We start from the raw sequence: 16,994 nt of genomic DNA on the forward strand, positions 1-16,994 counted from the left end.
AACTTATGTGAAAGAGGAGGTGCAGCTCAGGTTACCGGTGAAGGAGAGTATACTGTATACAGCTGACTCCACATACGTCCAGTGCATCAGTCACGCTATAATCGGAGCTGAGCCGGGAAACCTATTCACCGCCACTGTCAACAGGACAAACCACACGGACCGCTCTACATAACATCCTCAACATCTTACATATTGTGGACCTAATCCTCTAGAACTGCAGGGATTTTTTTTTCTCAATATGCATATGGAAAACTTATTTTAAACTGCAAATCTCAAGACACGGCTCTGATACTGACAGATCCCCAGTTACTTAAAATAGTCATCAATTTAGCAACTTTTGTCATTTTGGGGGTGACGATGGGGCGTGGGTACATCTCCCTGTTGATTGTATTGAAATTGGCTGCATTTCTTAAGGCCCCGTTACATTTAGCGATGCACCAGCGATCCCGACCACGATATGACCCGGTCAGGATCGCTGGTACATCGCTAAATGGTCGCTAGTGAGCTGCCAAACAAGAAGATATCACTAGCGATGCAGCAGCGGACGGCGGTCATACTCACCTGTCAGACGCAGCTAGGGTGACCGTCTTCTGCCTGCGTCCACAACTCGCTCATCGGCGCCAACAGGAAGCCGACGACGAGAAATGGACCAGGCGATCACCGATAACCAGCGGGGGAGCCGGTCTGAGGTGAGTGTCACATGTAGCGATATCGCTGCTGCGTCACAAAATCGGTGACGCTTTAGCGATATTGCTAGCGATATCGCTATGTGTAACAGGCCCTTTACACCAGAAATGTAACTCAGTGCATGCCACTGATAAAATGCGCCAGACTGATTAAATGGAATCTGTCAGCAGAATTTCACCCTTCCCCAAACTATTTTTGTGTGCATGTAGCTTTTTTAAATCCAGAAATACTTTTACAAGGCCGGTCCGTTAATCCATTACAGAGAAATCAGTGTTTGAATTGATATGCAAATGACCATGGTAGATCTGAAGCCTGTGTCACTCCAGCTCTATTCCCTGCCTAGCGCCGCCTCCTCCTGCTTTCCTCTCTGCCTGTGTGCTGTGTGATGTCAGGCAAAGGAGTTGTCAGTCAAGCAGGAGGAGGCAGCACTAGGCGGGGAATAGAGCTGGAGTGACAGAGGTTTCAGCTCTACCATAGCCCTTTAGCTTAATTTACATATCAATTCAAACACTGATTTCTCAGTAGAGGAGGAAAGAGCTGGCCATGTACGGATATGGCTGAACTTGTCTTTGAAAGAGTTACATGCGTATATATATATAGTGTGGGAGGTGAAATCCTGCTGCACAATTCCCTTTAAGTGGCATGCACCTCTTAAGGAATTTGGTGAATCTCACCAAACGCCAATCTTGCTAAAATGGGGCTATGCTGTTCATTATTGCAGACAGTGCTTTTCTTCCTGTCAAATCTGTCAGAATTTGCAACAGCGATTCTAATGCAAATGTGACCATATGGATGTTTCTAGAAATGTAAATTATTAAAACAATTATACAAGAGCTGAGACAGTGAAAATAGCTGTAGGAAATATTCCAAAATAAGGAAGCAATCCTGTCTCACAGTATAAATGCTAGGTCCCTTTAGGACCAATGTGCCGGGGGTCTCTTCCAGTCCTTGATTATTTTCCTGCAACCATGACTTGCTATTGGGGATTTGATCACTGCTGCCAATTACTGACCTCATCGGTGATACAATCATGCACGGCCAGTGATTAGTTACAATGGTCACATGGATGTACTGGATGTCATTGCCACAGGAAAAAATAAAAAAAGAATAGGCCGGCAGGGTATCAACACTTCAGTGCAAACTGCAAGATTTATGGTCTTTTAAAATAAATAGTTACAAAAAAATTTAAAAAAAAAATATTTTCAAAGGGAACCTGTCAGAACAAAAAAAGATATTTACTTGCAACCACAGTGGAAATCTGAAGCTAAACACTATTTTAAACAAGCGCAGCACTTAAATTGGAAGTGCAGCTGCAGGGTGAAAATGAAGTTATTATTCTCTCTGCAGCCGCTCGCTTCCTGTTATCGAGGAGGTGCGGGGGGGCAGTCATCAGTCAGCGCACTCTATACAGTGAACATACTTTAATCACTCACTCTGCTCCTTGACTGACAGCCTGCACCACAGACAAGCTGCATAGAGTAGGATGTGAGTCAAGGAGCAGGGTGAGTGATTACATTGTGCTTACAGTATAGAGAGCAACAAATGCTCACTGCACCAGCGCCGCCATGATGACAAGAATCAAGCGGCTGCAGGGAGAATACAACTTCATTTTCACCCTGCAGCTGCATTTATAATAATTAGACGGCAGAACATGTTTAAAACAATATTTAGCTGCAGATTACCACAATGGCTACAGGAAAATTGTGTTTTGTTTTTTTTTGCTGACAGGTTTACTTTAACATAAAAACAACAGGATTTAGCGAACTTTAGTGGAAAAATACAACTCTATATTTAGAGCGGAAGCCTAAATTGACAACAGACGGGAATTTAAAGCAATGATTTTTCTTCCCCATCCAGGCATGCAGCCCCCATTTTAAATTCATCCTATGTGTGTAATGTGAGCTTTTAGAAAAGACAGTCCTAACTACATCCTATTTACATTGTCTATGTGATGTCTTATTTTCCAACAGTTGATCACAATGGTGATATCAGTACAGACAGGACACCGCGTCGTGTATAGAACGTCATCATGCATGCCCTGGTAGCACACGTGAAGGACATATGAATGTTCTGATGATGTGAACATACAGAATTCACACGATAAGTATATTCTTATTTCTGGATGTTGTTATGCAATAAAAGCATGTAGGCGAATATTTAAAAATCCATTTAACATTCCACTGCAATTCCGCAAGAATCTGCAGAGAGATTGTCAACAGCAAATACGTAAAAAATTGTGAAAAGTTTGCTGCAATTTCCTTGTGGATAGCAGCAGAGCTTGTAGAATTAAAAATAAACCCTATACTCAACTACACTGGTGCTTCTGTGGCTCCCTTACTGGTTCCCTGCCAGTAATAAAGTCCTGTCCTATGTGACCGCTGCATACTGTGACTGGCTGCAGTGGTCATATGAATTCTTGCAGAGATTGGCTAGGAGCAGGTAGGTGGGCTTTTTACAGCAGCAACAACCAGACTGTGTACAAGGATGGCAATCTTTATCAGTAAAATAACCCCATGGATATAATACCATGCTTGCAAAATGGAAATTTCCGAAATAGGTTTAATTTGAAAATTCCAAAATTAAGTGTGGCCGAGGCTGGGCTAGGGACAATCTGTCTGGCCCCATAGCTGGCACTAAATGTACAATCAGGTTCTAAATTATGTTGCACACTGAAAAAGTATTAAGAAGAGTCAAAAGGTTTGACGGATATGACTCAAAGATGGCTGCTTAATTAAACAAAGGCCACAATTAAAAGCATACATTACAACAGACATAATTAACTAATCATGACTATGGTGGGAGTGGAACAGATGGAACACTGAATGCAATTACACTGAAATGAACTTCGGATCAGCTAATATAGTTCACTGTAACAAGATTAACAAACCTTAAAGGATTGGTCAAAATCCAAACCTACATATCCCAGTTGACAATCAGCTGGGACAAATAAATAGGCTTGGAAGCAGTAAATCGCACACAAGTAGTAAATTTTATGTAACATGGACATCTAAAAATAAGAAAAGGACCAATGATATTAGTTGCAGAAATAATAAATAGCCTCAAGTACAATATTGCATTGACTCAATAATGTATAACTAATTAGTAAAGTGATGTGAGTATGAGCACAATAACAATAATCAACAGGATGTATGCTATTATAATTGCATGGATAATGAATAATAATCACTATATACTGTGATCACGTCCTGTCCTGTCCTGTCCGTATACTCTCTTTTGCCTTCTCCCCTGCCCAGAAATGTGGTATGATCAGACCAGGTTCCTGCACCATAAGACACAGCCATTACACGGTACACAGCAGGGGCACATTCATAAGATTATCTCCACCTAGAAACATTTTTAAACACATCCAATTGTGTAAATTATTATTATTACAAGATCTATTAATTAAAATGTACTTTGTTAGTGAAAAAAACCTTTAAGTTATACAAAGGTGCCAGCCGTTTCAGGAGTCCAAATAAAATGTAGAAGCACTATGAATGAACAGTCACCCAACCTAGTCTCGTAAAGTGCATTAACAGTTTGTGTTATATGATGTAATAGCATGGCTCACTGAGCACAACTTTTTTTTTCTTTAAATCTGCTCACTGCCCAAAAAATGTCGATGACCCCCTAGACTAAACAAACCAAAGACGTAACAAATTCATCATCCAGCATGACCCACTGTGAGAAACATGTTAACACTAAGGTGGCACATGGACAGGTTGTGGACAGAAGGTAGGTTTCCCCAAGGTGCCAAGCCTCGGTGATGTAGGATCTGGAGAAGTAGGCTCCAGCACACAGTGCTAAGATGTGTTTGAATGGGCCTTGATTTTTCGAGCAGGTGAGATCCGCAAAATGCAGACAACCTGTTGGGACTAGTGGAAAGGTACCAGGCAGTCAAGAGTTCCCTGTGTGGTCAATCAGGGGTAAGGTCAACCTTTCTGGAGCTCCCAAAAAAGGGGATGGCTCCCAAAAGAAAGGGACTAAGTACACACTGGTGGGGCGTCCAAAGTCCCAGGAGGCATCTGGGTCGCAGGCGAGTGGTCACTTTCATGCCCCTGGCTATATAGCTACCTGGTGTCCCAAGAACTCTGAGTCAATGGACAGCAGCATAGGCCAGTGTTGCTCTTTTTCTGCCTAACCTGCATGTAGCGCGGTCCCTCAATCTGGCAAGGGCACTCAGGCATGTCCAGTGTCTCTGAATGGGGTTTGAACGACTGAACTGTTGGAACTCAGGGAGTTTGGTAACCCTGATAAGGACCACACTTCCTCATCGACTGGTCCCTTGGAAGGTGGTGGCCATCCGGTGTATCCATGGGGACGCTAATAACTATCTTGTGGCCCAGGTGGATGTAAGCATGGACTATGGTGCGGCCTCTCAGGAAGTTGGAGTCATCAAGGACGTGTTGCACCCCATACTCATCAGTCGGGACACTCCAGTGTCCTGGGACTTGTGGGGGAAAATGGGGACACCTGGTTGCTCGGACGACAGCCAGTTCACCCCAGGCTGTAATGAGTTTCTCTTTTGTGTGCTTATTGGCAACGAGGATGAGGCAGCATGCCATGAAGCCAACACCTTAGCTGGAGGTGTCCATGGCAAATTTGGAACTGCCCAACTCAGGGACTTAACTCTTAAAGGGGAGTTTGAAAATGTGATGGTGTTAAATGGGGGGCCTCAGGAGCCGAGAGCCAACAGTCGGTTCCCTAATTTTGCTATGAATGGAGAGGGGTGAGGTGATAGGACTCTGTCACCAGTAATTGTTCTGTTAGACATGGCTCATTCCCATGTGTTTGGTTGGTCACCTGGGAGCATACAAGACCCAGGAAAGGATTCTCCAGAGATTCTTCTGACCTGGATCCTACAGAGTAATCATGAGCTATGGTCGTTCCTGCCCCACATGCCAGATAACCTCCCAAGTGCCACACTTGAGTAGTCCTCTAGTACCGTTGCCCGTCATCGATATTCCATTCAAGCGTAAAGCGATGGATTTGGTGGGTCGCAAGTGAAGTCTGCAAGAAGACATCAATATATATTGGTGGTCCTGGATTATGCTACACGGCACACAGAGGCGGTACCCTTAAGAAATTCCTCCACAAAGTGTATCTCTTGGTCTCGGGAACTGCTCCATATCTTCTCTCGAACAGGTCTGCCAAAAGGAGATACTAACGGTTCAAGGGACCCCCTTCATGTCAAACGTCATGAAGGAATTGTTTAGGACACTGCAGATTTCATAACTCCGAACCTCAGTGTATCGTCCCCAGACGGATGGACTGGTGGAGAGGTCTAGCAAAACCTTGAAGGCTAGATTGAAGAAAACAGTGAAAAAGTACAGCTGAGATGGGAACTTGGGAAAAGTCCTTGGGAAGCTGAGACCACACCCTATATAAGCGTGGTAGAGCATATCGCCCAGATGCAAGAGAGGATTGCCAAAGTGATGCCCATTGTGAAGGAGCACCTCCCCAAGGCACAGAAAGCACCGTCCAGGATATATAATAGGTCGGCCAGGGTGAGACAGTTAAACTTCTCCACAACAGTATCACAGGCCTGCCTTTTGTGTTCCTTGGTCTTCATGATTCTCTCTGTGCTTCAAACAGAATCCTGAGACTATCACAGAGCAGATGCATTTATACGGAGACTTGATTACAAACAGGTGGATTATATTTATCACTAGCTGAAGAGACCGGTGCTGCCCGGGCATAGTAACTAACTACGGTTAGTTATAACAAATTATAATGATTATATCTATATATATATAAAGCTGAGTGTAGAGCCCCGCCCACTCCGCAGAGCCAAATTCACTATAATATCCCACATCATCCCGTCAGCCAGAGCCACCGGACTACTACCCCTAATATCCCACATCATCCAGTCAGCCAGAGCTACCGGACTACTACCCCTAATATCCCACATTGTCCCGTCAGCCAGAGCCACTGGACTACTACCCCTAATATCCCACATCATCCCGTCAGCCAGGACTACCAGACAACTACCACTAATATCCCACATCATCTCGTCACAGACGCCAGACTACTCCCTCTAATATCCCACATCATCCCGTCAGTCAGAGCCACCGAACTACTACCACTAATATCCCACATCATCCCGTCAGCCAGAGCTACCAGACTACTACCACTAATATCCCACATCATTCCGTCAGTCAGAGCCACCGGACTACTACCCCTAATATCCCACATCATCCCATCAGCCAGAGCCACCTGACTACTACCCCTAATATCCCACATCATCCTGTCAGCCTGGGGTCAGAACCAGAGCGCTGAGTGGAACGGTCCTAACTTCCATACCGGGGATCCCTTTAAGAGAGGCCTGGGGTCAGAACCAGAGCGCTGAGTGGATTTGTCCTGACTTCCATACCAATGATCCCTTTAATAGAAGCCTAGGGTGAGAATTAGAACACTGAGGGATTTACCCTAACTTCCATACCGGAGATGCTTTTAAGAGAGGCCTGGGGTCAGTACCAAAGCGCAGAGTGGATTTGCCCTCACTTCCACACTGGGGATCCCTTTAAGAGAGACTGGGATCAGAACCAGAGCGCTGAGTGGATTTGCCGTGACTTGCATACCAATGATCCCTTTAATAGAACCCTGGGGTCAGAATCAGAGCATTGAGGGATTTGCCCTAACTTCCATACAGGAGATCCCTTTAAGAGAGCCTGGGGTCAGAACCAAAGCGCTGGATGGCTTTGCCCTTACTTCCATACCGGAGATCCCTTTAAGAAAGGCCTGGGGTCAGTACCAAAGCGCAGAGTGGATTTGCCCTAACTTCCATACCAATGATCCCTTTAAGAGACCCTGGGGTCAGAACCACAGAGCTGAGTGGAACGGTCCTAACTTCCATACCGGGGATCCCTTTAAGAAAGGCCTGGGGTCAGTACCAAAGCGCAGAGTGGATTTGCCCTAACTTCCATACCAATGATCCCTTTAAGAGACCCTGGGGTCAGAACCACAGAGCTGAGTGGAACGGTCCTAACTTCCATACCAGGGATCCCTTTAAGAGAGGCCTGGGGTCAAAACCAAAGCCCTGGATGGATTTGCTCTGACTTCCATACCAATGATCCCTTTAAGAGGGAAGATGTGCCTATGTGATGGAGGATGTGTGATGGGGATATGGGCAGGAAGGGGGGGGATTCATTTCTGTCATGTGCTCTCTGCTCCTTTCTGGGGGCAGACAATGGCTGGGAGCTTATGTTCCCAGAGATGCTAGATTTCTCCCACCATGTCAGAGTGTCTGCTGAGGAGTTGTCAAGTGGGAAAACTTGCGCATAGCAACCAATCACAGCTCAGCTACTTTTAACCAGCTCTGGTGAAATGAGAGATGCTTAGTGATTGATTGCAAGGAAAACTGTTGCTCATAGCAACAAATCACAGCTCAGCTTCTTTTGAACAGCTCTGGTAAAATGAAAGATGCTTCGTGATTGGTTGGTGATACACACACACACACACACATACATACATACACTTTTATATATAGAGATCATTAGTCATTTGGGACAACATTGGATCATTCAGAGATCCACAATGAACTTCTGGAGTGAGTTTGCTGCACTGAAAGTAAAGGGGCCGAATAATAGTGCTCGCCCCACTTTTCAGTTTTTGAATTTCCACAAAAATTTAAAATAACCGAGAAATTTCGTTCAACTTCACAATTGTGTTCCACTTGTTGATTCTTCACCAAAAATTTACATTTGGTATCTTTATGTTTGAAGCATGATATGTGGGAAAAGGTTGAATAGTTCCAGGGAGCCGAATACTTTTGCAAGGCACTGTAGGAATTATTGAAGAATCCAAAAGTGGGTGCTCCGGTCCCACAGAGTTAGTGCAAAGACCAGATGGGGAGGAGCAGTACTTTAATGACTACATTTTGTACCAAGACATCTTTTTTATGGAAAAACAGTCACAATAGTCAAAAAAATATGCGCAGTAAAGTCCTGCTAATCTTCATGCAGTGCTAGTAATTTCCATTATTACCACATTAGATGATTAGAGCGGCAATGCTGAGAAGAAATCATATGACCTGACACTGATTTTGAGGGTGTTCCACAATCTTTTGCAGAGCCTCTTGACAACCCCAATGCTTTTTGTAAAGGGAGAGTGATGACCCATGTATACATTGGATTAAAGGGGATGTCCAGGTTTGGCAACAAAAGTCTGCAGTGACGCAATAAGAATGCAGATTTGTGAATCCTCACAATTCGCACAGCACTTGCTGTCAGGATTCTCTGATTTCAGGAGCGGATGGTCATGTGACTGCAAGTACGCGATAGTGTACTCTTGACCACATTCTGACTAGACATGCATGGCAGAAAATACAGACGGCACATGATTTAAGGATTCAAATCTCTGAAGTCAAATAGAGAGACAGCAGACTTTAGTGCCAAACTTGAACAACCCCTTTTAGATAGACTGAACCTGACAATTTTGGAGGGCCTGGCCTCCAAGCTGATGTGTATGGTGGTCTCACTGCTCTCCCTCTATCGACCTTAGTGAGGAAGACAAGCATTAGAAAGTTTGCCTTTAAATGCCTGATTTGTCTGCTTTTTCCATACAGATTACAAGAATACTCAGCCAAGACAAGTATTCATGAGCAGGGAAGTCGAGAGAGATAGCTTGTTGGGTCAACAGTTACATAAGGTGTATGGGTACCGTAAAGAGTTGTCTCATTTTCTTAAACTCACAACATTTCTAAATGATTGTTAAAAATAAGCAAGTTTTCATTTTACCGCTTGCTGTGCAGTGCTTACAGACTCTTAGGTAAACAGCTTGCAAGCGCTATTATGATGCTGGCCGAAACTATGGATCTAGCGAGCGTCTGTGCACCTGCACTATTCCAATGCCGCACATGCAAAGCTGCCTCCCTGTGCAACCGTGCCTCGAGCCCGAACTGTCAATCAAAAGGAGAGCAACATCAAGCAGGAAGCCAGGAGAACAAAGATTTCCTGGAAAATAAAGATTGGACAAACCCTCTAAGTATCAGACAAGGATATTGTAGAAAAGATGTGAATATTTTTATAATCTTCTGATTCATATACTTAGTTGAGATCCAGCATATGTCTTGATAAAATTTCAGTGTACCAGGGCATCTTCCCATGGGCAGGAATCTTACATCACTTCAACTTTACTAAAAATGTATACTGCCTTTTTTTCGTTCTTCGTTAAATCTTTTGTCTCTGTCTACTCACCGTGTAGGCTTTACTCTTACTGCTGAGAATTTTTGAGATTCCAAAGTCGCCAATCTTTACAATCATCTGGTGTTTGTCTAGTAGGATGTTCTGTGTTTTCAGGTCTCGGTGGAGGATGAGTTTGTTATGCACATGGTGCAAGGCTAGGAGAATTTGGACAAAGAAGTGGAGAATAGTATCTTCATCCAGCAGAGAATTACAGCGTTTCTGGATGTAATCAGCTAATGTGCCGCCTACAGGAATGAAGAAAAATCAGAAATACTAAATATTATGAAGTATACAGTGAAATCCAGGAGAATGAAATGACATCCGCACGGTCCTACAAACTACACGAGACACATAATATAGTATTACTAGTATAATACCAACAATAGCGTACTTGCCAAGTGTCAATCATATTCTGACTTTATGTTCTTACTGTTCTTTATTTACCACTCAGGACATATCACCGACATAAATAGGGGCCCTTCTTACACCTTCTATATTAAATGCTCCCGGTCATTGCTGCCCAGGAGATCACGTAACGTAATTTATAGTAACGTATGCTGATGATCTAAAACATAAATGGAGCTATCCACAAAAGATAGGTATCCCAACTGAATGTGCCATAAACATGTATAAAACGGATGAGCATACATCTTTACTGGCACATCTCTGACAGCACTTATCTTGCAGGAGACCTTTGACATTGCTCCTGTGCCACAATCGAGATCCTGCACCATCTAATATCGCCATAAATAAACTGCTTACAGACATTAAAACATTAATATATGAATCGAGTGCTTCCAATGGCATCTGACCAGGGGCGGACATATCATTGGTGCAACCTGTGCGTCTGCACAGGGGTCCAAGAGGTAAGGGGGCCCTTTTATACATCCAAAGCAGGTGAAATTTTGAATATTTAGGAGCTTTTGGGCTGCAAAGGGCCCATATATTGCTCCTACACAGGGGACCTTTTCTGTCTGTGTATCTGACAGTGGCTGAGTGCTTTATAGCTCGTCTCTGATGCCAACCCCATGCATGGGGAAAAAAGCAATCACCATAACTATGTGTGAACAATATTAAACAAGCGAAATACTGTACTATAAAATGCAGAAATTCTACTAGATTATATGCATTATATTGATGGATAGATGAGTGAAAATGTCATTTTAATGCAATGTATAGAAAAGAATAGTTTCATTGTTTACAATGTACATAAGAAAAAGATGATCATTAATGCCGAGCTGTCATTATGAGAACAGATGAAGCCACATTCCTGCAATTATTGCGGCGTTTGTGTTCCAAAACAATGTCCTTCCCTCTGTCAATAATATGAGTCATTCTGGTTTCTGACCTGGATTTACATAAGCAACTGGTTTCGGTCCTTTTATCAGATTACAGCGCAATAACTACGCAAAACAGAAAGCACTATGACACTTTCTGCTTCCAGAAAAGGTCTAGCCCATAAAAAGTTTAAAGGGACAAATTAAACTGCCTCTCAGCGGAGACTAAAGGACCATATACAGATTAGATATTAATGTGGGCAGGACCCGCCGATATCAACAGGTTTGGATAACAAACTAATGCGTATGTGTCCCCCTCCCACGACTTTCCCTGACATCATCTATATTAGATTTGGGTCTGTCGATCCTTTTGTTCTCTAGGAGATAAGCCATTAGAGTAGTCTGTAAGTGGCTTTGTCATAGAGAACACAGAGAGCTCGACAGTGAGCGCCCCTGTGTATAGGACAGTCAGGCGAGATAGCTACTAACGTACGGAGATATTTCTGTATGTTCTAACAAGGATTCCACGTGTAAATTAAGAATTTAGGAAATCCTACAGTGATTTTCCATCATTTGGTCAAGCAGCCACTTCAGCCACTTTTGGTACTGACCTGGAGCGTACTCCATAGCAATCATAAGGGCCTTGTCTTCCAGGAAGTTCTCATAGTATTCAATAATGTTTGGGTGATTTAAGAGTTTTAGTACTTGACATTCGTTTTGTGCTGCAAGGCGCTCATCTTTAGTCATCTGCTCCACGGGGATCTGCTTGATGATCACTAATTTTTGGTCGGCTTTTCTCCAGCACAAGTGCACGATCCTGTAGAAAGACCACAATATGTCACGCACTGATTATTAAACCTGCAGACACGTGAAAGTTAATTCATACTGGTCAACTCTACCTTAATGTCTGGAAAATGGAGAGATTAACTATATTTATGTAACAATTATAATACTTATGAAAATGTTACTTCTTAGTGACTTATTTGTACTGTTTGTCTGGTTTATTCCCCATCTATTTTGTCCTATTTTTTCCCTATTTACCCCCCCCACCCCCCATACCCATATCTCTATTGTAGGCATCTGACCTGGGGTCCACATTTAATTGTGGCATCTAGTCTGAAGTCTAGATTTTACTTTATTTATTTTCAAGGTCTGAAAGTTTATTTAGGGGATCTATTATGTGGTTTCACTGAGCGCTATGAAGACTGAAAGAGAGAAAACAGAAGCAGTGATAACCCTCAAGATCCCTGGCTATCTCTGATATCTTAGGACCTTACTTGCCTTAAGCCAGTTAATGCAGAATATTTGCGATACAAACCACTACACTATGAGTGGTCGTCAAGGGGACTCTGTCAGCAGGTGTTTGCTATGTAATCTGTTGGGGCAGAGAACCTGATTCCAGCGATGTGTCACTTTAGTTTTTTAGTGCAGCAGTTATGATAGTCACAGGCTTTTCCACTGCAGATCATATAACCACACAGCCCACACCACAGCTTTCTGTGTACATTGCATAGTGACAGAGCTAGATGACTGATTGGATTAGGAGGCACGGGGACAATTGTCCTGTAGTGATAATCTCCTGGTGCAAAACACTAATTGTATTGAAAATCAGGGTCTTTGCTTTGTCCTTATGCTGCTCTCAGACTACATAGCAAAAAAACCTGCTGACAATTTCCCGTTAAGGAATTAAGCATGTCAGTTCATTTTATCTGACATAAGACACAGCTTTAAGTAAAATGGCTTTTTCATCTACATACAGCAACAAAGATACTCGTCTCATATCTATGCACATAACAATACCCTAGAGGAACGTACAGCGACCTGAATGCACAGCGATAAATATGTTGTCGACAAACAGTGTCCCCATAAAAGATGTGGGAGAGAACGTTCCTTCAGCCTGTAATAAGGAGAGGAAACATGAGAGAGAATGATTGCTGCATCAGATTCCAGAGGTATGTCTGTAGCCTGTTATCACAGAAACATTTACAGTTGTGCTCAAAAGTTTACATACCCCGACAGAATTTTTGCTTTATTGGCCTTTTTTCAGAGAATATGAATGATAACACCAAAACTTTTTAACCATTCATGGTTAGTGGTTGGGTGAAGCCATTTATTGCCAAACTACTGTGTTTTCTCTTTTGAAATCATAATGACAACCCAAAACATCCAAATGACCCTGATCAAAAGTTTACATACCCCTGTGATTTTGGCCTGATAACAAGCACAGAAGTTAACACAAATGTGTTTGAATGGCTCTGAAAAAAGGCCAAGAAAGCAAAAAATTCTGCCACAGTTTGTAAAACTTTTGAGCACAACTGTAAGCGTGCATAATAGCTGTGCTTATAAAATAATAAGAAACATTTAATCAAGACGGCTGCCAAGTCACTTTATTTTTCATTTACAATGCATCAGAACAAATAAAACATAGGTAGACCTTGACATTAAGGTGTTGTACTTCTTTGGGGATTCTTTTTTCTTTTCTTACTTAAACAGAACCTGTCATCAATATATAACCTGTTAGGCTGAGTGCAGACGTACTTTTTGGCCCTGCGGATTTTTCCGCGCAGAATGGAAGAAATCCGCAGGTCAAATGATCTGCATTTTTCCTGCGGATTTCTTCCATTTTTCATGCGGTTTTTGTGCGGTTTTCCATCGCGGTTTTCCCCCTGCGGATTTGGTGACAGGGGAGATGGAAAACCGCACAAAAGAAGTAACATGCTGCGGATTTTGTACCGCGGGAAAACCGCGTGGAAAAATCCGCAGCGTCTGCACAGCGTTTTGTTTTTTTACATTGATTTTAAGGCTACTGTACATCACAATGCAGAAATGCAACGTTTCTGCGGGGTAAAATCCGCTGCGGAACCGCTGCAAATCTGCATCGTGTGCACACAGCCTTAAGGTAAAGGTATGGCCATAAAGGCGCCGTTATACTGATATAATACATACCTGTAAAGAAGAAATCCACATTCTGGTTCTTGTTTAATTCACCTTAGAACTTTTGGTGCAATATCCTCTTCGTGCATGGACTGTGGGGTAGGGTCTTCGGCACTGCCGACCTCCCTCCGCATCTGTATGAGCCTCCATTTTTAAATTTCGCACTAGTACCGCTCTTGAACACGTGCCATCTCTGGCACTATTTTGCTAGAGAACGCCAGGACATGAATGTGAGCGAGAACCACCTGCATCAAGAGCGACGCAAGCGCAAAATTTTAAAAATGGAGGCTCATACAGATGTGGAGATATACGAAGAGTATGATATCACACCAAAATTTCTAAGGTGAATTAAACAAGAACTAGGCTGTGGATTTCTTCCCTACAGGTGTCTATAAAATCGGTATAAAAGCGCCATGACGGCCATACCTTTGCTTTAACAGGTTAAATAGTGACGACAGGTTCTCTTTAAATGCAGGTGTTTGGAGCCAAATAAAATTTGTAATTAAAACTGTTGCACCCTTTAGCTTTTACAAGATCTGTGCTTGCAAATCAACGGAGAGGAGCTAAGAAAAAAAAAGACATAAGACACAGAAACTCTCCATCGGAATGCGCTCACTGACAGATGCTCGGTTACCTCATCGTGCACACAGCAGCAGACAGCACTACACACAGGCTATAGAAGGCAAACGATGCAACATTTTTAATGAAGTCCAATTAAAAAAAAAGATTTCTTTTGCAGTAAATACATGAATTTACATTAAAAAAAAAAAAACAAATAGTTATCACAAAGGACGGAAAACTTTAATTAGGTGTACATTTATCTGAAATTCCCACTAGGTGATCCTGGTGACACAGAATAGTCAGCTGCACCTGAAAAGAGTGTATATGGTAATGCATTGTGAGATGAGCAGCACGGGAGATAAAGGGTCCTGCACCACGTGAGACACGAGCAGGGAGGAGAGGAACGCAATTACTACGCTTTAGCATCTCAGAAATCTCACCCGAAGGCTCCTCTGCCGACCACCCGGATTTTCTGGTATTTCTCCATCTTGTAGCCCCCCAGGCATAAACAGAGTCTCCATGGTTACACTTCCGGGAACCCGTACGGAAGCTTGCGTGGGACAAACTGAATAACAACACAGCGGCTGTCCAGTAGTTGATGTGAAGAGAATGCCGAGGACAGTGCGCATGCGCATTTCATAAAGCCAGGACAGGCGCGTGGGCAGGGAGGTAGTGGAGAATGGGCAGGATGGTTGAAGGGGGAAAAAAGCCCAGAGAGGAGTACAACTTGTAAAATGTGATTGTGGGTGATATAAATGCAAGGTGACAGCTTATTGTTGCACTATTTCCAATTTGTGAAAGCTGTCCTGCCCCTTTGCACCCTCCATACACCTCTGCAATACCCTTTTATTCCCTGCTATCAATGGTTTCATGTCCCTGTGAAGTCCAATGTGAAGTAATGATGAAGGAGTATCCAGTGTTTTCGCTTTTGTAACATATTGGGGCCCAGCGGATTTATTTTTTCAGTATTTTTCTGGTGATTTTTTTTTGTATTATTTTTATATGTGTTTTTCAAGTGCTATAGAAAAAAATCAACACCTTCTGAAAAAAAAGCATTATATCCACCAGGACGATGCTGCGTAAAAAAAACAAACGCTGCTGACTCTAAAGATGCCACATCGGGGCCGATTTTCAATCCTGCCTATGCTCTAGACTGCAGAAAGTTATGGGGCAAATTACTGTGAGAGGACTGTTTTAAGCCTTTTTCTTCCTGATGGTTGCAAGAGTTATTTGCACCGAATTTATCAAAATGTCGCACGACGTTTGATCATCCTGGCGCATCTTAAAGGGGTTGTCTCAAGATGCAATTTCTGCTGAAGATTCCTAGCTCAGACCAGCGCAGTGGGGCTGAATCTGGCGAGATCCAGCGATCCGTCCTTCAGACTGTAAAGAATAGAGCCTATAACTTGTGCTGCACTCCTTGCCTAGGCGACTGCAGTGGTCTACACTGTAAAATTAAAAATACCCTCCGTTCTTGAGAGCACAGAGGATGTTTAATTTTACCTATTTATGAATTTGTGACAACCCCTTTAAGACACAACAGTATGACACTTCTGTCTAGAAATGTTACTTCACCTTTAACTAATCCCAACTTGCAAGTCTTTATATTTTAAGTCATAATTTGTGATCAGCAAACGTGCTGGGATAAGGTATCATCTGAGCATGCTCGGGCGCTATCCGAATATCTTCGGAGTGCTCGAATAATAAGTCTGAGTCCCTCGTCTGCGTGTCTCATTGTTGGGAAATCCCCTCGCGAGACATGTGGGTCGCCCTCCCAGGGCTGTGGGGTACTCAGTACCGGGCCGGTCTCTCAGAAGGGAATGTCACAGCAGCGGTGACCCGGTCTGTGGCCCTGGGCGCCCAAGTAAAAGGGAGATTGACTGGTGGAATGTAATTGATTAAATGAATAGTTCGTGACGCCACCTGTGGTGTTCGGCAAGTGAGCTGTTAGGCCGACGCTGCGTGCAGATCCTCTGGGACTGGTGGTGTGTTGCAGCCAAGATGGTGAAGCTCCCCAGAGGTGGAGCTGTAGCCCCAGGGCAGTGTAGATGCAGGGGAAGAGGAGAGGCGCAGGCAGTGTAGAAGCTGGTACCCAGATGTAGCGGTACAGAGTGTGTTGGCGCAGGAATAAATGGAGGACACCAGGGCTTGTAGTTCCAAAGCTTTACTCACAGTCTGTAGTACACACAGGTGCCTGCCTCCATGCCGTGTCCTCCGGGTCAGGGGCTCAGTCAACCGCCATGCAAGATAGGATGCTCCTTTACAACACTCCGCCAACATGTGCCTTTCTGAACGTCTCCTCTTATAGCGCCTTTGATGTGAAGTACTCCCAGTACTGAGTTACACTGGA

At 43.4% G+C, this 16,994-nt stretch overlaps 1 protein-coding gene across 4 annotated transcripts in view; it reads right to left on the minus strand.

Annotated features, from left to right (window-relative positions):
• Positions 1 to 15,210, minus strand: part of NEK8 (NIMA related kinase 8) — an 85,855-nt gene extending 70,645 nt beyond the window's left edge. For 2 of the 4 annotated variants that reach the window (XM_073565511.1, XM_073565508.1), the window contains exons 1-3: positions 15,085 to 15,210; positions 11,761 to 11,966; positions 9,885 to 10,117 (exon numbers count right to left, since the gene is read on the minus strand). In XM_073565511.1, coding sequence (XP_073421612.1) covers positions 9,885 to 10,117; positions 11,761 to 11,966; positions 15,085 to 15,131 — 486 coding nt within the window. In that variant the 5' untranslated portion in view covers positions 15,132 to 15,210. Of the gene's footprint in view, positions 1 to 9,884; positions 10,118 to 11,760; positions 11,967 to 12,964; positions 13,047 to 15,084 lie in introns of all 4 variants that reach the window. The other 2 variants (XM_073565510.1, XM_073565509.1) reach the window with 2 other exon arrangements.
• Between the last annotated feature and the right edge of the window lie 1,784 nt (positions 15,211 to 16,994).

The sequence above is a fragment of the Dendrobates tinctorius genome, unplaced genomic scaffold, assembly GCF_039654945.1.
Source record: "Dendrobates tinctorius isolate UK_male_01 unplaced genomic scaffold, ASM3965494v1 ptg000016l, whole genome shotgun sequence".
Lineage (NCBI taxonomy): Eukaryota > Metazoa > Chordata > Amphibia > Anura > Dendrobatidae > Dendrobates > Dendrobates tinctorius.